This window comes from Gobius niger, assembly GCF_951799975.1.
Source record: "Gobius niger genome assembly, chromosome: 22".
NCBI lineage: Eukaryota > Metazoa > Chordata > Actinopteri > Gobiiformes > Gobiidae > Gobius > Gobius niger.
In genome coordinates, this window is record NC_136873.1 from 11097257 (window position 1) to 11120231 (window position 22975).

At 35.0% G+C, this 22975-nt stretch overlaps 1 protein-coding gene across 1 annotated transcript; it reads left to right on the forward strand.

Moving 5' to 3' along the window:
• Positions 1-4305: 4305 nt before the first annotated feature.
• LOC306981206 (uncharacterized protein) lies at positions 4306-15500 on the forward strand (the record flags this gene model as incomplete). The annotated part of the gene is made up of 6 exons (XM_079580769.1): positions 4306-4626; positions 7270-7655; positions 9847-10013; positions 11753-11885; positions 12937-13188; positions 15264-15500. The coding sequence occupies exons 1-6, from the start codon at positions 4368-4370 to the stop codon at positions 15498-15500; spliced, it is 1434 nt and encodes a 477-aa protein (XP_079436895.1). The 5' UTR covers positions 4306-4367.
• Between the last annotated feature and the right edge of the window lie 7475 nt (positions 15501-22975).

Consider the following 22975-nt stretch of genomic DNA (forward strand, 5'->3'; position numbering starts at 1 on the left):
CGAGACGCTGTCAGAGTCAAAAACAGCCCAAACTCTTTGATTTATTGGTTTATTTGAGTTTTATTTACATTATTTACATTATTTGTTTGGTATCCACGTGTAGCAGGAAAGGCCGTGATCCAAATATGGTCATTTCCTCTGTGGGAGACAGTTTGGAAAATGTTCAAAACTTTTCAAAACTGAAACATTTCTCGAGGGTTTTTTGGAAAATATTTTTAAAAAGTTTGTTCATTTTTTCAAACTTAAAAAGAAACTCAAGAAATGTTTTCAGTGTTTTTCCCAAATTTTCAAAACTTTTCTTAACTTTTTACAAACTTTTTTTTTACAAAATTTTGGGAAGTTTTTTTTTTTTTCTTTTTTTTTTTTTTGAAAAACTGCAACATTTTCGAAACTGAAACATTTCTGGAGGGTTTTGAAAATTTTGGAAAAATATTTTAAAAAGTTTGTTCATTTTTTCAAACTTAAAAAGAAACTCAAGAAATGTTTTCAATGTTTTTCCCAAATTTTCAAAACTTTTCTTAATTTTTTACAAACTGAAAAATGTTGTGGGAGAAAAAAAAAAGTTTTGAGAAGTTTGGATTTTTTTCTTTTCTTTTTTTTTTTTTTTTGAAAAACTGCAACATTTTCGAAACTGAAACATTTCTGGAGGAACATTTTGGAAAATATTTTAAAAGGTTTGTTCATTTTTTCAAACTTAAAAAATGAAATAAAAAATGTTTTCAATGTTTTTCCCAAATTTTCAAAACTTTTCTTAACTTTTTACAAACTGAAAAAATGTGGGAAAATGTTGGGAATTTTCCTTTTTTTTCTGAAGTTTTTCATTTTTGAAACTGAAACAGGGTTTTGAAAATTTTGGAAAATATTTTTAAAAGTTCAACATTTTTTCAAACTTGAAATGAAACCAAAAAATGTTTTCAATGTTTTCCCAAATTTTCAAAACTTTTCTTAACTTTTTACAAACAAAATGTGGGGAAAAAAAGTTTTGAAAATTTTGGGAATTTTTTGGAGTTTTTTTTTTTTTAAACTGCAACATTTTCGAAACTGAAAAAATGTTAAAGTTTTGAAAACATTTTTTCAAAGTTTAGAAAAAATGTGTTTGGAAAATTGGAAAGTTTTGAACAGTTTTAACCTCTTTACTCCCGCCTGAACCGAGAGCATTTTCTCCAGTTCAGCTTTACCCAAATCCTGTAGGCCAGTGTAACGCCTCATTTGAAAGACCTACAAAACTAACTTGATCTTTTTCCTCACGTCAGATTTTTATTCATCACTTTTGTTGTTGGGCAGTCGACTCATTTTTGTCAAATTTTCGTGACTTTTTTGTCACTTTTTCATCAAATTATTCTAATTATTTTTGTCAAATTCTTATCACTTTTTGGTCCGTTTTTTCTCAATTTTTCGTCAGTTTTTTGTCATTTTTTCCTCAATTTTTTGTCAAATTTTTCTCACTTTTTTGTCAAATTTTAATCCATTTCTGTCATTTTTTTGTGCATTTTTTGTCCATTTTTTGTCACCTTTTCATCAATTTTTTCTCAATTTTTTCACATTTCCATCCTTATTTCCGTCTCAGTTTTGTCGCTATTTTCACACCTTTTTTCCAGACGCTTTTGGATTGGGGTAAAGCTGGAGAAAAAGTGCTCGGTCCAGGCGGGAGTTCATTCATTGAAAAACTAAACCAAATCCAAAATCTGAACAAACCGTTGGTCCTGATCATAAAATAAAAACCACACATTTAAACCCGGCTCTGACTTTATTCAGATTTCGTCGCCATTTTGTCCATTTTTCCTTTTAAAAACTCCTTATTTTTATATAAAACTTGTCGTCGTGTCATATTTATGTCCGTGATCTGCAGCAGACGTTTCGCTCTGAGTTATTTCCTCGTGCCGCGTCTCGCCTTCAAACCTTCTGAGCGTTCGGAGTTTTCTCTTTTTTTTTACGCAGGAAAAGCTTCTTTGGGTGTTTTCGTTTGTTTTTTTTTGGTTCGTTTTTTTGTACTCCTGTAGTTTTCTCCTGTGGAAGCCGCGGCCCGAGCGCAGCATGGAGCGTCCGGGGCCGGGACTCTGAGGGTCTGAAGGTCTGAGGGTCTGAGGATCTGAGACTCTGAGGCTCTGCCATGATTTCCTTTGTTTGTGTGACGTGTCTGATGGAGAAGCGCTGCTGTGGAGACGTAAACGGTTAATATAAATAAACTCTTTGCTCAAACACCGGCTGTGTTTCTGTTTTGTTTCACTTAAATGATTTTTAAAAGTATCTGAACGACTCTGGAAATGATTAAACTTTATCTCACATGTCCTGAGTTTCCCCGTCCTTGAACACTCACTTACATTAAGAGAAAACACTGACATGAAGGTCCACGGCCTCGGATTTGGAGGTGCAGATCCGCCCCAGGGCAGCTGAAGGTCCCACAGAGCAACATCGTCTGCAAACATGAGGTAATGAACAGAACTGGTGACAAAGGGCAGCCCTGCGGAGACCCACACACACCGGGAACAGGTCTGACTTACTGCCGGCATTTGTCCTTGTTGTGTCTTCTTTGTTTTTGTTATTCTTTTATTTATTTTTTTCATTTGTTTTTGTAATTTTTTGTGTGAATTTTTGTAATTTTTTGTTGATTTTTTGTCACATTTTTCTTGAATTTTTGTCACTTTTTTGTCACATTTTTGTTGATTTTTTGTTGAATTTTTTCACATTTTTGTTGAATTTTTGTCATTTTTTTGTTGAATTTTTGTCACATTTTTGTTGAATTTTTGTCACATTTTGGTTGAATTTTTGTCACATTTTGGTTGAATTTTTGTCATTTTTTGTAGAATTTTTGTCATTTTTTGTAGAATTTTTGTCACGTTTTTGTTGAATTTTTGTCGCATTTTTCTTGAATTTTTCTTGAATTTTTGTCACTTTTTTGTCACATTTTTGTCACATTTTTGTCGCATTTTTCTTGAATTTTTCTTGAATTTTTGTCACTTTTTTGCTGAATTTTTGCTGAATTTTTGTCACATTTTTGTCACATTTTTGTTGAATTTTTGTCAATTTTTGTTGAATTTTTGTCTTTTTTTCTGTTGAATTTTTGTCACTTTTTTATTGAATTTTTGTCACATTTTTGTTGAATTTTTGTCACATTTTTGTCACATTTTTGTTAAATTTTTGTCACATTTTTGTTGAATTTTTGTCACATTTTTGTCACATTTTTGTTGAATTTTTGTCACATTTTTGTCGAATTTTTGTCACATTTTTGTCACATTTTTGTTGAATTTTTGTTGAATTTTTGTCACATTTTTGTTGAATTTTTGTCACATTTTTGTTGAATTTTTGTCATTTTTTTGTAGAATTTTTGTTGAATTTTTGTCACATTTTTGTTGAATTTTTGTTGAATTTTTGTCACATTTTTGTTGCATTTTTGTTGATTTTTTGTCACATTTTGTTGCATTTTTGTTGCATTTTTGTTGATTTTTTGTCACATTTTTGTTGAATTTTTGTCACTTTTTTGTTGAATTTTTGTCACTTTTTGTTAAATTTTTGTCACGTTTTTTGTTGAACTTTTGTCACATTTTTGTTGAATTTTTGTCACATTTTTGTTGAATTTTTGTCACATTTTTATTGAATTTTTGTCACATTTTTTTTGAATTATTTTCACTTTTTGTTGAATTTTTGTCACATTTTTGTTCAATTTTTGTCATTTTTTTGTTGAATTTTTGTCACATTTTTGTTGAATTTTTGTCACATTTTTGTTCAATTTTTGTCACATTTTTGTTCAATTTTTGTCACATTTTTGTTGAATTTTTGTCACTTTTTGGTTGTTTTTGTCACATTTTTGTTGAATTTTTGTCTTTTTTTTGTTGAATTTTTGTCACATTTTTGTTGAATTTGTGTCTTTTTTTTGTCACATTTTTGTCACATTTTTGTTGAATTTTTGTCGCATTTTTGTCACATTTTTGTTGAATTTTTGTCACATTTTTATTGAATTTTTGTCACATTTTGTTTTTTATTCCAAAACTGAACCTTTAGGGGGAAAAAAATCTTTGTAAGTAATATGTCAAAACAAAAACACACATTTAAACCTGCCTCTGGCCACAATTTCGGCCATTTTCTCCATAAAACATCTTTTATTTGAAAACAGAAAATATCAGAAAACTCGCTTCACTTTTCCCCTTTGTGTCGGTGTCAGTGACGTCTCCACTGTATCTTCCTGCTGGTTCCTGCAGTTCCCGCTGGGGGCGCTGTGGAGCTCCTCCTTCCGCGTGACGCTCGAATAAGACGTAACGCGGAAGTAAACAAACCAGTTTGCGCCGGTGTTTCTCCGGGAGCTCGAGCCGCGGACCAGGACCAGGGTTTCTCCGGTGCTTTTCAAACTTTACCCGAGTGTTCCGGTGTCTATGGACCTGCCGAACGGCGACAGCGCCCGGGAGGAGGAGGAGGAGCGGGTCCCGGTGTCCTCTCGGTCCTCTCCCCCGGTGTCCCCGCGGTCCTCTCGGTCCTCTCCCCCGGTGTCCCCGCGGTCCTCTCGGCGGAGGCTGGTTCTCCACATTGACCTGAATAACACGGTGCTGGTGTCGGACTCGGTGACGGGACAGGGCACGGAGGCGGCGCTGGACGGGTACCTCCCGGGGGTCACGTGGGGCCGAGTCCATAAAGGTAAAAACAAAAACATCTACTTGAAAAAATGACTTTAACTTCTTACCACCCGCCTGAACCACATGCATTCTGTCCTCTTTGGCTGTTATATAGGCCTGTGTAACGCCTCATTTGAAAGGTTTTTATAGAATTTTTGTCACATTTTTATTTAATTTTTGTCACTTTTTTTGTTTAATTTTTGTCACTTTTTTATTGAATTTTTTTTGAATTTTTGTCACTTTTTTATTGAATTTTTTTTGAATTTTTGTCACTTTTTTGTTGAATTTTTGTTGAATTTTTGTCACTTTTTTATTGAATTTTTGTCACTTTTTTATTGAATTTTTTTTGAATTTTTGTCACTTTTTTGTTGAATTTTTGTTGAATTTTTGTCACTTTTTTGTTGAATTTTTGTTGAATTTTTGTCACTTTTTTGTTGAATTTTTGTCACTTTTTTATTGAATTTTTGTCACTTTTTTATTGAATTTTTGTCACTTTTTTATTGATTTTTTGTAGAATTTTTGTCACTTTTTTATTGATTTTTTGTTGATTTTTTGTAGAATTTTTGTCACTTTTTTGTTGAATTTTTTTTGAATTTTTGTCACTTTTTTGTTGAATTTTTGTCACTTTTTTATTGATTTTTTGTAGAATTTTTGTCACTTTTTAATTGATTTTTTGTTGATTTTTTGTAGAATTTTTGTCACTTTTTTATTGAATTTTTGTTGAATTTTTGCCACATTTTTGTTGATTTTTTGTCACATTTTTGTCATGTTTACATCCTTGTTTCCTTCTCATTTTTTGTGGCTGTTTTGGTGCTTTTTTCCCAAGAAGCTTTTTGATGCCAAACTGTAGAAAATGTGACCCGTGCAGGTGGGAGTTAAGAGGTTAAACCCAGAGCTGTCCAGCCACAGCCCGGCTCTGAGGTCAGGGGTCAGAGTGTCAGAGGTCAGAGGTCACTGCTGATGATTCTGTCTTGATGGAGAGAGTAAAACCTCCAGCTCAAACGTTTCCCTTGATCATTTCTCTCTGACGTCACAGATAAACACAGGAGCGCGGGAGGGCATCCGACACACAACAATAGCTGTTTTTCCTGTGGCTTTGTCTTTTGTCTTTCCTAAAGGAGAATGTTCCGCCTTTTCCCAGAGAACAGGGCTTCAAAAGTGAAAAACATTCACTTCCCACAGAAGCATTAAATCTACACGTCCCACTTTTTCTTCGAGATCGGACGATACTTGGGTATTTTACAATATCGGCCGATCTAAAGCCGATTTCTGATGGAAAGAGTTCGCCCTCGTTCTGGAAAAAGCTTCCTCCTGTTTCCTCCTGTGTCTGATCCAGCTCTTCTCTCATTGGCTGATCCCGTCTGTCAGTCACGCCCACCGGGAAATGAGATCCCGCCCACGTCTTTGAAGAAGTTTGTAGTTTGGCTCATAAGAATAACATGTTTGTTTGGAAATCCTGGATCGTTGTATCTGTAGAACCAACTAAACAGGAAGGACTTTAACCCTTTAACTCCCGCCTGAACCGAGCACGTTTTCTCCAGTTTGGCTTTACCCCAATCCAAAAGCTTCTGGGAAAAAGGTGAGAAAATAGCAACAAAACTGAGACGAAAACAATGATGGAAATGTGAGAAAACAAAGTGGCAAAAAAGTGACGAAAAATTTATGAAAAAGTGGCAAAAATGTCACAAGGAATTGACAAAAAAATGACTAAAAAAATTACAAAAAATTACAAAAATGTGATAAAAAATGGACGAAAAAATGTTAAAAATGTGATAAAAAATGACAAAAATCTGACAAAAAAATGATAAAAAATTTGATTAAAAAATGGCCAAAAATTTGACAAAAAAATGACAAAAATCTGACAAAAAATTATTAAAAATTGATAAAAAAATTGACAAAAAAATGATAAAAATTTGATTTAAAAAATGGACGAAAAAATGATAAAAATGTGACGAAAAAAGGACAAAAATGTGACAAAAAAATGATAAAAAATTGATAAAAAATGGACGAATCTTTTTCAAAAATGTGACGAAAAAATGATAAAAATGTGACGAAAAAAGGACAAAAATGTGACAAAAAAATGATAAAAAATTGATAAAAAATGGACGAATCTTTTTCAAAAATGTGACGAAAAAATGATAAAAATGTGACGAAAAAATGATAAAAATTTGATAAAAATGGACGAAAAAATGACAAAAAAAAGAAAAAAAAAAGACAAAAAAACAAACAAAAAAGGTGACAAAATGTGACAAAAAATAAACACAAAAATGTGATTAAAAAATGACAAAAAAGTTACAAAAATGAGTTGAAAACCCAACAAAAAAATTATGGAAAAAAAATCTGACGTGAGGAAAAAGTTCCTCTCGGTTCACGTAAAGGAGCCGCCTTCTGCCTCTCACACAGCGCCCTCTGCTGTCACAGTTCAACACTGGCACAGGAGCTTCAGGATTATATCGACATTTGGAAAAATATCGGCCTCAGACAAACTCATATCGGTCGACATATTTTACTCCATTTTGACCAAACTTTCCGCTCAGGTTTTGGCTGAAACTGATTCCATAAAGTTTGTCTTAAATGTGGTGTAGAATTTCAGTTACATTTTCAGGATGTTTGTTGTTTTGTTGGTGAGATTCTGCTTTTATCTTCTTCTTCTTCTTCTGTGCAGGTCAGTGGGAGTGGCTGAGCGACCGGCCCTCGCTGCTGCCCCCGTGTGGAGGCGCCGTGAGCTACTTCTCTCAGTTCGGCCGGACGCCTGCGTTCACCTCGTCCTCCACCGGGCGGCGCTTCAGGGCCGTCCTGGAGGAACATCTGGAGCTGCTGCGCTGGCCTCCGGACGCCCAGCCCGACCCAGACCTGAGCGTCCTGGGGGAAGATGGCCGCCGCTACCACTGGCTCCTCCCCTCGTTCTTCCAGCTGCTGGTCGATCTGACCTCGGAGGGCGTCGACTTCGCCGTCGTCTTCCGCACGTTCGGGACCGACCTGCCCCGAGTGCTGCGCGCCGTGTCCCGGGCGCTGAGGGAGGGGCACCCGCTGTTCCACGAGCTCCCGCAGGTAACCACGGCGACCGCACACTCACGCAGGTCACCCACGGCGACCGCAGACTCACACAGGAGTCGGGGAAGACGGTAAAACTGACCAATGCAAAGAATAAACCACTTTAGTGAAATGTGAACCTGAACCTCTGAACTCCCGCCTCAACCGATCTTTTTCCTCACGTCGTCAGATTGGTTTTACATCATTTTTTTGTTGGGTATTCAACTCATTTTGTAGCTTTTTTGTCATTTTTTTGGTCATTTTTTCATCCCATTTTTGTCACATTTTTGTCTTTTTTTTTGTCATTTACTTTGTAATTTTTTTTCGTTTTTTTGCAATTTTTTTGGTCATTTTTTGTCATTTTTTCGTCATTTTTTGTCCATTTGTTATCCATTTTTATCACATTTTTTGTATTTTTTTGGTAATTTTTTGTCACATTTTAGTCATTTTTTTGTATTTTTTTCATCACATTTTTGTCATATTTTTGTCATTTTTTGTATTTTTTTTGTCCATTTTTTGTCCATTTTTCGTCATTTTTTTGTCCATTTTTATCACATTTTTGTCATTTTTTTCGTCATTTTTTTGTTCGTTTTTTTGTTCATTTTTTTTTTATTTTTTGTCACATTTTTGTCTTTTTTTGTAATTTTTTTGTCCATTTTTTTGTCCATTTTTTAATCCATTTTTTGTCACTTTTTCGTGATTTTTTGTCCATTTTATCACATTTTTGTCATTTTTTTCGTCATTTTTTCATCCCATTTTTGTCCCATTTTTGCCACTTTTTCGTCATTTTTTTGTTCATTTTTTGGTTCATTTTTTTTATTTTTTGTCACATTTTAGTCATTTTTTTGTCATTTTTTTTCACATTTTTGTCTTTTTTTGTAATTTTTTTGTCAATTTTTTTGTCAATTTTTTAATCCATTTTTTGTCACTTTTTCGTCATTTTTTGTCCATTTTTTTATCACATTTTTGTCACATTTTTGTAATTTTTTTGTTACATTTATGTCATTTTTTTGTAATTTTTTGTCAATTTTTTGTCTCATTTTTATCATATATTTGTCATTTTTTTGTTGGGTATTCAACTCATTTTTGTCACCTTTGTCGTCTGTTTATCTCGACGTGTCTTTGTGAACGGAGGGAAACAGCGCCCCCAATTTCACGCTAGTGGTCAAAAAGTGTACTGCATCCATATTTACCATTGAGAATGAACGAGAAGAGAGTTAGTATTAACCAGATGAGGCGCAAGAGTAGGTCCCTCTCTGGGCGCCCCTTAACTCCCACCTGAACTGAGCACATTTTCTCCAGTTTGGCTTTACCCCAATCCAAAAGCTTCTGGAAAAAAGGTGTGAAAATAGCAACAAAACTGAGACGAAAACAATGATGGAAATGTGAGAAAAAGTGAGAAAACATTGACAAAAAAATGACCAAAAAAGTGACAAAAATGAGTTGAATACCCAACAATAAAATGACAAAAATATAATAAAAATTAGACATAAATATGACAAAAATGTGATACATTTTTTTCAAAAATCTGATAAAAAATTTGCCAAAAAAGGTCAAAAAACTGATTAACAAATGGACAAAAAAATGACAAAAATATAATAAAAATTAGACAAAAAAGTGAAAAAAAAGTGAAAAAAATTGACGAAAAAATGACATAAATTTGACAAAAATGGGACAAAAAATAACAAAAAAATGACAAAAATAACCAAAAAAATTACAAAAGTATGAAAAAAAATGACAAAAAAATGACAAAAATATAATAAAAATTTGACAAAAATGTGATAAAAATGTGACGAAAAAATATTAAAATTAGACAAAAGAAATGACATAAATCTGACCAAAAAATGACAAAAATCTGATAAAAATTAGACAAAAAAATGATAAAAAATTGACGAAAAAATGACAAAAATGACAAAAAAGTGACAAAAATGAGTTGAATACCCAACAAAAAAATGATAAAAACATGTTAAAAAATTAGACAAAAATGTGACAAAAATGTGATAAAAATGTGACGAAAAAATTGCAAAAAAATGACAAAAATATGAGAAAAATTTGACAAAAACATGAAAAAAAAAATGACAAAAAATGACATAAATGTGACAAAAATGTGATAAAAAAAAAATCAAAAAATCTGATTAAAAAATGGATGGAGCTGCTTCAGGGAGACCAGCCTGACTTAAACATCTGCTCCCCCTCGTGTTCCTCCCAGATGTTTGTGGACGAGACCCCGGGGCGGATCCGCTGCAGCCGGAAGGGCGTGGTCCTGAGCCGCGGCCCGGAGCGAGTCACGTCTGCGGGCGACGGCGGAGCGCGGCGCCTTTACAGCTGCCTGAGCGCCGCGCACGGGATCCAGGGCTACAGGGACCACTTCGACTGGTACGAGACCGAGAGCAGGACCAGGACCAGGACTAAGACCAGGACTAAGACCAGGACCAGACTAGACTAAAGAGAGCCCACACACAGAGACAGAGGTAGACCAGAACATCCAGGGCTACAGGGACCACTTCGACTGGTACGAGACCGGGAGCAGGACCAGGACTAAGACCAAGACCAGGACTAAGACCAGGACTAAGACCAGGACTAAGACCAGGACTAAGACCAGGACTAAGACCAGGACTAAGACCAGGACTAGGACCAGGACCAGGACCAGGACCAGACTAGACTAAAGAGAGCCCACACACAGAGACAGAGGTGGACCAGAACATCCAAGGCTACAGGGACCACTTCGACTGGTACGTGAGCAGGACCGGGACTAAGACCAGGACTAAGACCAGAACCAGGACCAGACTAGACTAAAGAGAGCCCACACACAGAGACAGAGGTAGACCAGAACATCCAAGGCTACAGGGACCACTTCGACTGGTACGAGACTGGGACCAGGACCAGGACCAGGACCAGGACCAGGACTAAGACCAGAACCAGGACCAGACTAGACTAAAGCCAGCCCACACACAGAGACAGAGGTAGACCAGAACATCCAAGGCTACAGGGACCACTTCGACTGGTACGGGACCGGGACCGGGACTAAGACCAGGACTAAGACCAGGACCAGGACCAGGACTAAGACCAGGACCAGACTAGACTAAAGCCAGGTCATAAACAGAGACAGAGGTAGACCAGAACATCCAAGGCTACAGGGACCACTTCGACTGGTACGAGACCGGGAGCAGGACCAGGACTAGGCTTTATCTGCAGGTGGGCGGGGTCTGTGACGTCTCCTGTTTGTTTTGACGAAAAAGTGACGAAAAAATGACAATAAAATGACAAAAAAATGACAAAAAACGAAAAAAACCCGACAAAAAACGACAAAAAAACAAACAAAAAACGACAAAAAAAAAAAACAAAACAAAAAAAATGACAAAAAAATGACAAAAAACGACAAAAACGACAAAAAACGACAAAAAAAACGACAAAAAACAAAAAAAACGAAAAAAAATGACAAAAAAATGACAAAAAAAATAAAATAAACAAAAAAAAACGACAAAAAACAACAAAAAATGACAAAAAAAAAATAAACAAAAAAAAACGACAAAAAACAAAAAAACGACAAAAAAACGACAAAAAACATTTTTTTCTTTTTTACAAAAAACGACAAAAAACGACAAAAAACGACTAAATGATGACAAAAAACGACAAAAAACGACTAAATGATGACAAAAAACGACAAAAAATGACAAATTTGACAAAAAGTGATGAAAAAATGATAAAGTTCCAAAATGAGTTGAAAACCCCCCCCCCCAAAAAAGATGGAAAAAAATGTGATGCCGTGAGGAAAAAGATCCATTTAGATGAGTTTTGTAGGTCTTTCAAATGAGGCGTTACACTGGCCTACAGGATTTGGGTAAAGCTGAACTGGAGAAAATGCTCTGGGTTCAGGCGGGAGTTAAGAGGTTAAAGGTGTCAGACCAAGAGGAACGACATTTGAGACGATAAAATAAGGTTTATTTGATATTTCCACAAACAGTTAAACATTTGGGCGGGGTTTGTGGCACAGGTGGGCGGGGTTTGTGACGTCTCCTGTTTGTTCTGCAGGTGGGCGGGGTTTGTTCTACATGTGGGCGGGGTTTGTTCTACATGTGGGCGGGGTTTGTGACATGTCTCCTGTTTACCCGCAGGTGGGCGGGGCACTCGTTCTCCTTGACGGGGGGGAAGCCGCTGTGGATCGACCCGTTCGACCCCGAGGTCCAGCACATTTTCATCGACGACAACATCCGCCTCAGCGACGGGGACACCATCGTGCACCCCCTGGTACGTCACACGCACATGTCTTTAACTGCTGACATCATCAGTGACATCATCTGTGACATCATCAGTGACATCATCTGTGACATCACCTGTGACATCATCAGTGACATCATCAGGAGGCAGGAAGTGATCAAGAGAACTGTTTTTTTTGTCACATTTTTGTTGAATTTTTGTCACATTTTTGTTGAATTTTTGTCACATTTTTGTTGAATTTTTGTCATTTTTTTGTTGCATTTTTGTCATTTTTTTGTTGAATTTTTGTCTTTTTTTTGTTTATTTTTTGTCATTTTTTTGTTGATTTTTTGTCACTTTTTTGTTGATTTTTTGTCACTTTTTTGTTGATTTTTTGTCACTTTTTTGTTGATTTTTTGTCACTTTTTTGTCTATTTTTTTCACATTTTTGTTGAATTTTTGTCACTTTTTTGTTGATTTTTTGTCACTTTTTTGTCTATTTTTTTCACATTTTTGTTGAATTTTTGTCACTTTTTTGTTGATTTTTTGTCACTTTTTTGTTGAATTTTTGTCACATTTTTTTTGAATTTTTGTCACTTTTTTGTCGCGTTTACATCCTTGTTATATTCTCATTTTTTGCGGCTTTTTTGGTGCTTTTCTCCCAAGAAGCTTTTTGATTTGGGTAAAGCCGAACTGGAGAAAATTCTCTGGGTTCAGGCGGGAGTTAAGAGGTTAAGGTGCAGGACCAAGAGGAACGACATTTGAGACGATAAAATAAGGTTTATTTGATATTTCCACAAACAGTTAAACATTTGTTTATCGTTACCATGACAACAGCTCCAATGGAAATAGATGGGAGTCTAACCTAAAAATGTGACAAAAACTTAACCAAAAAGTGACGGGGGGGATAGTAAAATATATGATTACATTAACAGAATGTTCAGATGAGAAGCTTGGTCTGTCAAGCCACACAAACCTTTTGGATAAAAACCGTCACAGAGCACGTCATTACACCTAATTGTAATAGAGCATCAACAAACCAATATTTCTCCTTGAATATCTAGAGAAATCCAACTATAATGTTCCCAAAACCCTTGTCCAGGGGTTTTGGGACAAAACCCCTGGACAGCTACAGCTGTGCCTTTTATCTCATCTCATGTTTTATTGTTTGCACTACAATTATGACATTCCTGGTTCACTGGAATCATTATTGTCTTCAAATGACAAAGATATTTTAATATCCTTGACGGGGGGGAAGCCGCTGTGGATCGACCCGTTTGACCCCGAGGTCCAGCACATTTTCATCGACGACAACATCCGCCTCAGCGACGGGGACACCATCGTGCACCCCCTGGTACGTCACACGCACATGTCTTTAACTGCTGACATCATCAGTGACATCATCTGTGACATCATCAGTGACATCATCTGTGACATCACCTGTGACATCATCAGTGACATCATCAGGAGGCAGGAAGTGATCAAGAGAACTGTTTTTTTTGTCACATTTTTGTTGAATTTTTGTCACATTTTTGTTGAATTTTTGTCACATTTTTGTTGAATTTTTGTCATTTTTTTGTTGCATTTTTGTCATTTTTTTGTTGAATTTTTGTCTTTTTTTTGTTTATTTTTTGTCATTTTTTTGTTGATTTTTTGTCACTTTTTTGTTGATTTTTTGTCACTTTTTTGTTGATTTTTTGTCACTTTTTTGTTGATTTTTTGTCACTTTTTTGTCTATTTTTTTCACATTTTTGTTGAATTTTTGTCACTTTTTTGTTGATTTTTTGTCACTTTTTTGTCTATTTTTTTCACATTTTTGTTGAATTTTTGTCACTTTTTTGTTGATTTTTTGTCACTTTTTTGTTGATTTTTTGTCACTTTTTTGTTGATTTTTTGTCACTTTTTTGTTGATTTTTTGTCACTTTTTTGTCTATTTTTTTCACATTTTTGTTGAATTTTTGTCACTTTTTTGTTGATTTTTTGTCACTTTTTTGTCTATTTTTTTCACATTTTTGTTGAATTTTTGTCACTTTTTTGTTGATTTTTTGTCACTTTTTTGTTGAATTTTTGTCACATTTTTTTTGAATTTTTGTCACTTTTTTGTCGCGTTTACATCCTTGTTATATTCTCATTTTTTGCGGCTTTTTTTGGTGCTTTTCTCCCAAGAAGCTTTTTGATTTGGGTAAAGCCGAACTGGAGAAAATTCTCTGGGTTCAGGCGGGAGTTAAGAGGTTAAGGTGCAGGACCAAGAGGAACGACATTTGAGACGATAAAATAAGGTTTATTTGATATTTCCACAAACAGTTAAACATTTGTTTATCGTTACCATGACAACAGCTCCAATGGAAATAGATGGGAGTCTAACCTAAAAATGTGACAAAAACTTAACCAAAAAGTGACAAAAAATCAACAAAAATGTGACAAAAAATCAACAAAAATGTGACAAAAATTCAACAAAAAGTGACAAAAATTCAACAAAAAAATGACAAAAAATCAACAAAAATGTGACAAAAATTCAACAAAAAATGTGACAAAAAATCAACAAAAAAATGACAAAAAATCAACAAAAATGTGACATAAAGTCAACCAATAAGAGACACAAAAAAAAAGTGACAAATTTCAACAAAAATTCAACAAAAAAATGACAAAAACTCAACAAAAATGTGACAAAAAAAAAAATACAAAAGGTGACACAACACAGCAACAACACGAGGAAAAAGATCCGTGTTGTGGGCCTGTGTAACAGCTCATTTGAAAGACCCACAACACGGATCTTTTCCTCGAGTTGTTGCTGTGTTTTTTGTTTTTTTTTTCTTTTTTTTCCATTTTTGTTGCGTTTTTGTTGATTTTTTTGTCACATTTTAGTCACATTTTGTTGATTTTTTTGTCTCAGGTCTTCTCCTCTCGTGTCTCAGGTTTTCTCCCCTTGTGATGGAAAGGATGGAAATGTGACAAAAAATGATGAAAAAGTGGCAAAAATGTCACAAGAAATAAACAAAAATTGGATAAAAAATTGACGAAAAATGACAAAAATTTGATTAAAAAATGACAAAAAAAATTGATTAAAAAATGACAAAAAATTGATAAAAAATGGAGGAAAAAAAAGACAAAAAAATGACACAAAAAAATGTGACACAAAAATGACAGAAATTTGATAAAAAATTGACAAAAAATGACAAAAAAATGACAAAAAAATGTCAAAAATGAAAAAAAATTGATAAAATATTGACAAAAAATAAAAAAGACAAAAAAATGACAAAAATTTGGAAAAAAAAATGATAAAAAATTGACGAAAAAAATGAGGGGGTCCACATCATGAGTTTCTCTCCTGTTATGCTCCTTTTCTCCTCTCGTGTCTCAGGTTTTCTCCTCTCATGTCTCAGGTTCGTGTCTCAGGTTCGTGTCTCAGGTTCTCCTCTCTCGCCTCAGGTCTTCTCCTCTCCCGGCGGCGCCCTCGCTCGCTCCGCCTCCTCCTCTGAGCTCTACGACGTGGCCCTGGTCCAGACCGACCTCCTCCAGGCCATCTCCGACCCGCACTACTTCACCCGCAGAGTGCGCGAGTGCGAGGACAACTACCGGCACAACCTGCTGCAGGAGGAGGTGTCGGGCCCGAGGGCACAGCGGCGGCGGCAGGAGGCGGAGGCGCACGGGAACCTCCTCGTTTGACCTCGTGAAGGACTGAGATACAAAAAACAAGATTTATTTTAGAACATGTTTCAATGAAGAGAAGTTTATTTGATGTTGAAGTGGATTCTGTAGAACTGTGGCCTCTTAACCTCCTGCCTTGGCTTTACCCAAATCTAAAAATGAGAAGAAGACAAGGATCTGGATTTTGTTTAGTTTTAAAATGATCTCTGTTTTGACATTTTTTTGACATTTAAAACTCATTAAATCAGGCTAAGAATTCGATTTTAACCCCTTAACTCCCGCCTGAACCGAGCACATTTTCAACAAAACTGAGACGAAAACAATGATGGAAATGTGACAAAAAAGTGAGAAAACATTGGCAAAAAGTGACGAACAATTGATGAAAAAGTGGCAAAAATGTCACAAGAAATTGACAAAAAATGTGATAAAAATGTGATAAAAATTTGATAAAAATTTGACAAAAAATGACAAAAATTTGATAAAAATGTGGGGGACAAAATGACAAATTTTGATAAAAAATTGACAAAAAAATGACAAAAAATTGAAAAAAAATTGACAAAAAATGACAAAAATTTGATAAAATTGTGAAAAAAAATTGACAAAAAAATGACAAAATTTGATAAAAAATCGACAAAAAAATGTAATAAAAAATTGACCAAAAAATGACAAAAAATTGGAAAAAAATTGACAAAAAATGACAAAAATTTGATAAAAATGTGGAAAAAAAATTGACAAAAAAATGACAAAATTTGATAAAAAAATGGCAAAAAAAATGACAAAAATTTAATAAAAAATCGACAAAAAAATTTAATAAAAAATCGACAAAAAAATGACAAAAATTTGATAAAAATGTGGGGGGGAAAAATGACAAAATTTGATAAAAAATTGACCAAAAAATGACAAAAATTTAATTAAAAATCGACAAAAAAATGTGACTAAATGTGACCAAAAAAATGACAAAAAAGTCACATAAATGAGTTGAATCCCCAACAACAAAATGATAGAAAAACAATGTGATGACGCGAGGAAACAGATCCTCTCGGTTCAGGCGGGAGTTAAGAGGTTAAAAAATCCCTCTGAAAAACTCCTCAAAATCTTGTTCAGTCCGAGGCTGGAAAAAGTCTTTCAGACAAAGTGTCGCCACAATGAAGGAAAATGTGTTTTGAGAAAAAGGCCGTTGAAATCACGTTCTCCCATGTAAGTCTATGGGGGAACACGGAGTCACTGCAAACTTATTTATTTATTCTGGAATCACTGTGGAGTCGGATGTTACGGATTTTTAAATAACTTTTATTTTCTTAAGACACAAAACAAAACAGGCGTCGATAGAATTTATTTGACTTTTGTATCTTTTTATTCAAAGTTTTGAATATTTATTGGGAATATTTGACGTCTGTAACGATGTGAATGGTTTAGTTTTTGCATCTGAATTAAAAAAACAAAACGATTTGTCACGACTCTTCGGTCCGAGTTCTTCTTCCTCCTCCGCTCTTTTCGCTCTTTAAACGTTTTTTCTTTAAAAGTCGCAGATGTTTTTGCCTCCATTAACCTCTTACCGCCCGCCAAAACCAAATGCAGTCTCTCCTCTTTGCCAATGTCCTCACTTTTTATTTCCCTTATGTGTTTCTGTCACTTTTTATTACTTTTTTTGCTGGATTTTTGTCACTTTTTTGTTGGATTTTTGTCACTTTTTTGTTGGATTTTTGTCTTTTTTTTGATGGATTTTTGTCATTTTTTTTTATGGATTTTTGTCTTTTTTTGCTGGATTTTTGTCTTTTTTTTGCTGGATTTTTGTCATTTTTTTGATGGATTTTTGTCATTTTTTTGCTGGATTTTTGTCACTTTTTTGCTGAATTTTTGTCACTTTTTTGTTGGATTTTTGTTACTTTTTTGTTGGATTTTTGTCTTTTTTTTGCTGGATTTTTGTCACTTTTTTGTTGGATTTTTGTCTTTTTTTTGTTGGATTTTTGTCTTTTTTTGCTGGATTTTTGTCACTTTTTTGCTGGATTTTTGTCTTTTTTTGCTGGATTTTTGTCACTTTTTTGTTGGATTTTTGTCTTTTTTTGCTGGATTTTTGTCACTTTTTTGCTGGATTTTTGTCTTTTTTTGCTGGATTTTTGTTTTATTTTTTGCTGTTTTTTGTCATTTTTTTTGCTGGATTTTTGTCTTTTTTTTTGCTGGATTTTTGTCTTTTTTTTTGCTGGATTTTTGTCTTTTTTTGCTGGATTTTTGTTTTGTTTTTTGCTGGATTTTTGTTTTTTGCTGGATTTTTGTCTTTTTTTTTTGCTGGATTTTTGTCTTTTTTTTGCTGGATTTTTGTCTTTTTTTTGCTGGATTTTTGTCTTTTTTTTTGCTGGATTTTTGTCTTTTTTTTGCTGGATTTTTGTCTTTTTTTTGCTGGATTTTTGTCTTTTTTTTGCTGGATTTTTGTCTTTTTTTTACTGGATTTTTGTCACTTTTTTGATGGATTTTTGTCACTTTTTTTGCTGGATTTTTGTCTTTTTTTTGATGGATTTTTGTCATTTTTTTGCTGGATTTTTGTCACTTTTTGCTGGATTTTTGTCACTTTTTTGCTGGATTTTTGACATTTTTTTGCTGGATTTTTGTCTTTTTTTGATGAATTTTTGTTTTGTTTTTTGCTGGATTTTTGTTTTGTTTTTTGCTGGATTTTGTCTTTTTTTTGCTGATTTTTTGTCTTTTTTTGCTGATTTTTTGTCATTTTTTTGTTGAGTTTTTGTCATTTTTGTCGCTTTTTTGCTCACTTTTTTCACCTTTTTGTTGTGTTTACATCCTCATATTCTTTTTTGTCGCTGTTTTGAAGAAGAGAAGTTGGAGAACGGGAGAAAACGTGTTCAGGTGGGAGTTCAGAGGTTAAACTTCAGTCACACAGACAAACCACATCACCTCCACCTTCCTCTGTCCTCAATTAAAATAATAATAATGAGACAGGACATAAGTGTTACTGCTGCAAACTGAATGTACAGAACATTTTGGCCCAGACTTTCTGTTTTTAAATGTCAGGCCTTTATTTGGTGCCATCTTATTGCCCCAACATTACATTTCAATGCCACAAATAAAGGGAAAAGGGAAGTGATGTTGCTCTAAAACCACGGCGTTTGTGAAAGATGCTTCCGCAGAAACAGGCAAGAAACACTCGGCTGTTGCACAACACACCTGACACCTGACACCTGAACTTTTACTGCTCCGAGTCCAGGATCAACTCAATAAAAAACTCTTTAATGCCATTATGAGGCTCAAACGTTCACCAGCCCTGTGTGTGAGAGTGGACACGCCGAAACAGAGCCAGAAAATCACTATCACACAGCCCAGACTTCACCTCCTCCAGCTGCTCTGGGCAGTGTTGATTTCGTCGACTAAAATATTTAGTCTTAATTTTAGTCAAAGCAAGGCCGTGGGAACCCAGGGTGCTGAGGGCGCTACAGCACCCCCTGGTGGATCGTCTATGCATTACAAGCAATATTAACCTCTTAACTCCTGCCTGAACCGAGAGCATTTTCTCCAGTTCAGCAAAAAAAAGTGACAAAAATCCAACAAAAAAATGACAAAAATCCAGCAAAAAAAGACAAAAAATCCAGCAAAAAAGTGACAAAAATCCATTAAAAAAGTGACAAAAATCCAGCAAAAAAATGACAAAAATCCAACAAAAAAAATGACAAAAATCCAGCAAAAAAATGACAAAAATCCAGCAAAAAAATGACAAAAATCCAGCAAAAAAATGACAAAAATCCAGCAAAAAAATGACAAAAATCCAGCAAAAAAATGACAAAAATCCAGCAAAAAAATGACAAAAATCCAGCAAAAAAAAGACAAAAATCCAGCAAAAAAGTGACAAAAATCCAGCAAAAAAATGACAAAAATCCAACAAAAAAATGACAAAAATCCAGCAAAAAAATGACAAAAATCCAGCAAAAAAATGACAAAAATCCAGCAAAAAAATGACAAAAATCCAACAAAAAAATGACAAAAATCCAGCAAAAAATTGACAAAAATCCAGCAAAAAAAAAGACAAAAATCCAGCAAAAAAAAGACAAAAATCCAGCAAAAAAGTGACAAAAATCCAGCAAAAAAATGACAAAAATCCAACAAAAAAATGACAAAAATCCAGCAAAAAAATGACAAAAATCCAACAAAAAAATGACAAAAATCCAGCAAAAAAATGACAAATTTCAGCAAAAAAAAGACAAAAAAACAGCAATTTTTTATCAGTTTTTTGTATTTTTTTGGTCACATTTTTGTCATTTCTTCGTTGATTTTTTGTCAATTTCTTGTGACATTTTTGTCATTTTTTTGTCACATTTCCATCATTGTTTTTGTCTCAGTTCTGTCGCTATTTTCACACCTTTTTTCCAGAAGCTTTTGGATTGGGGTAAAGCCAAACTGGAGACAAAGTGCTCGGTTCAGGTGGGAGTTAAGGGGTTAAAAACGTCCACGGAGTCTCTTCTTTGTCGAGGCGCGTGAAGAGGCTGTCGCAGTCGTCCAGGCGGGTGGACACAAATGCAGGAATAATCATTTCGAGCTCTTCTCGGGGCATCACGGACCTCAGCTTGGCGATGTCGCGCAGCTGAAAGAAGCAGTTCTTTACCAGCCGTCTACATTTGGCTGAGAGGCCCAGGTTTGATAGTGGGGGTAGCACTGTCTGGGGCGATGATAAGTGTTTACGTTTTGGCGGAGTTCAGTTGAAGACTATTTTCACTGAACCTCTGCTTCACTTGTGTGAGGAGCTCAGTTTGTGGACCTCGGAAGTCTTAAAAGAACAGAACAACTGAAGATCATCAGCAAATAGGTCATTACGAGCTCCTGGGTTCAGCTGTGATGAACAAATGATTTGAACATGGAAACAAAGAAACAAAATAATACTATTTGTATAATATTATCTGTGTCTAACTGTAGTGAATGTCTTGAAATAGGCCTCTGTCTCTTTAAGAACCTCTGAGCCTTTAGACACGCCCCCTCCACACGCTGTCTGTGGCATCAGTGGGGAGGGGGTTCTGCTGAGGAGCAGTGGTTGGTTACTCGGCTGGTGACCAAAGCTCGGAGGCGTCTCCAGGAGGTGGGGGCGTTCCTAGGAGGACTCAGGCAAACCTATCCCTAAAATGGCCGCCATCAGCCAAAAACTCAACCAAAAAGTGACAAAAATTCAACCAAAAAGTGACAAAAATTCAACAAAAAATGAAAATAAATAAATAAAAGTGACAAAAATTCTAAAAAAAATTCAAAAAAAAAAAGACAAAAAATCTACAAAAAAATGACAATGATAATAAAGAAATGTGACAAAAACTTAACCAAAAAGTGACAAAAATTCAACAACAAAAAAAATGTAACAAAAATTCTACAAAAAAATGACAATAAAAAAAAAAAATGTGACAAAAACTTAACCAAAATTTGACAAAAATTCAACAAAAATGTGACAAAAACCTATCCCTAAAATGGCCGCCATCAGAGTTTTTACAGATTACTCAGAAATACGTGAATGTGCCAAGGCAACACTTCAGCCATGTTTTTAATGAGGGAAGTGACAGAATAACATGATGGAAAGCTAGAAAGAAATTGACAAAAAATGGAAGAAAAAATGACAAAAAAAATGACAAAAAAATGGCAAAAATGTGACAAAAATGTGACAAAAATGTGACAAAAAATGACCAAAAAATGACAAAAATTTGACCAAAAAAAGACAAAAAACCCGAAAAAAATGACAAAAAAAATTCGTCAATTTTTTTAACAAAAAAATCTACAAAAATTGACAAAAAATTTGACAAAAAAAGAAAAAAAATGACAAAAAAATGACAAAAATGTATTTTATATCCCTAAAATGGCCGCCATCAGAGTTTTTACAGATTACTCACAAATACGTGAATGTGCCAAGTCAACACTTCAGCCGTGTTTTTAATGAGGGAGTGACAGAATAACAGGATGGAAAGCTTGAAAAAGTCAATTTTGCAGAATATCCCCCCTTTAAGCAAATATTTGTGGTTCCTCGGGCCCAGAATCCAGGGTGTCGTCACTAAATTTTGATTGAAATAAAGCCTCGGCTGCGACATCAGCTTCTCTGTTGCGAAAAGTCCACCTTCCTGTTTTCACTGATGAAACTCCCCGACCACAGTTAGTGAAATCTATATTTTTATTATATCATCCTTTAAAGATCCTCTTTTGTTCAATGTTGTTTCTCCATCTGTCTGACCAGAGCAACGTGTCGTCCATTTGCAAACGGGTTCCATTTCTATAGAGATTTAATAAAATGTGCACAAAACCACAATTGCAACTTTCCTGCCTCCAAACCCGGAGCCCCAGTACACACTAGTGGGATCACGGAGAAGAAGCTAGCGCCAGTTGTTGTGTTCTGGTGTGGATTGTCTGACAAACCATGTGTTGTTTCACAGACGAGGCAGAGATGAGGGTGAACTATACTGACGACCAGTGTGAGGGTCAGAACAGCTGGTGTCTGGGGGTCAGAGTGAAGGGTGATCCAAACCAGCGAGTAGCCGACAGACACAGCCTCAGGGTCAGAACATGGACCCATAACCAGAACTAGCCGGTCCACTGTCTGGGGCCCAGGACTCAGAACCATCAGGACCAGTTAGCAGAGCCTGGGACTCAGGACACAGGCCTGACCCACCTGGATTATTGTCTCACTTTACCCACAGCCTCCATTTTGGAAAGAACAACATCTCCAGCAATTCAGGCTGATCTTTAACGAGCATCAAGCGCGTGGGCTCACATGTTGGAAGTTCCTCAACATGTGTGATAGAAGTTTTTCTTCCTGAAGCCGTTGTGAGTACCAACCTCTCCTACCTGGCAAGTGTGGAAAGGGAGGGGCTTGAAACATGACCATATTTGTGTTCCATTGACTAGATATAGGGGGTGTCTCACATTACCCCGTTCTCCCCTGCATTGTTGCTGCTTGTGTTGACATTTGTTGCCGGATGAGTCTGAAGTTGCTGAGGGTGAACTTGATGCGATTACTGATCATTTTAACGTGTGGGTTCAGTCTGAGACACGAACATCCGGCTCATCAATACGACCAGTGTGAGACTGACACTGTCATCAATACTATATAATAATAAGACAAAAAAATTGACAAAAAATGACAAAAAATTGATTAAAAAAAATTGACTAAAAAAGGAAAAAAAATTGACATAAAATTGACAAAAAATGACCAAAAAATGACAAAAATTGAAAAAAAATGACAAAAAATGACAAAAAATTGACTAAAAAGACACAAAAATTGACAAAAAAAATGACAAAAAATGACAAAAAAATGACAAAAAATAACAAAAAAATGACAAAAAATGACAAAAAAATGACTAAAAAATGACTAAAAAATGACCTAAAATTGACAGAAATTGACAAAAAAAAAATGACAAAAATTGACAAAAAATGACAAAAAATGGGCAAAAAATATGACAAAAAATTGACAAAAATGACAAAAAATTGACTAAAAAAAGACAAAAAATTGACCAAAAATTATTTTAGCA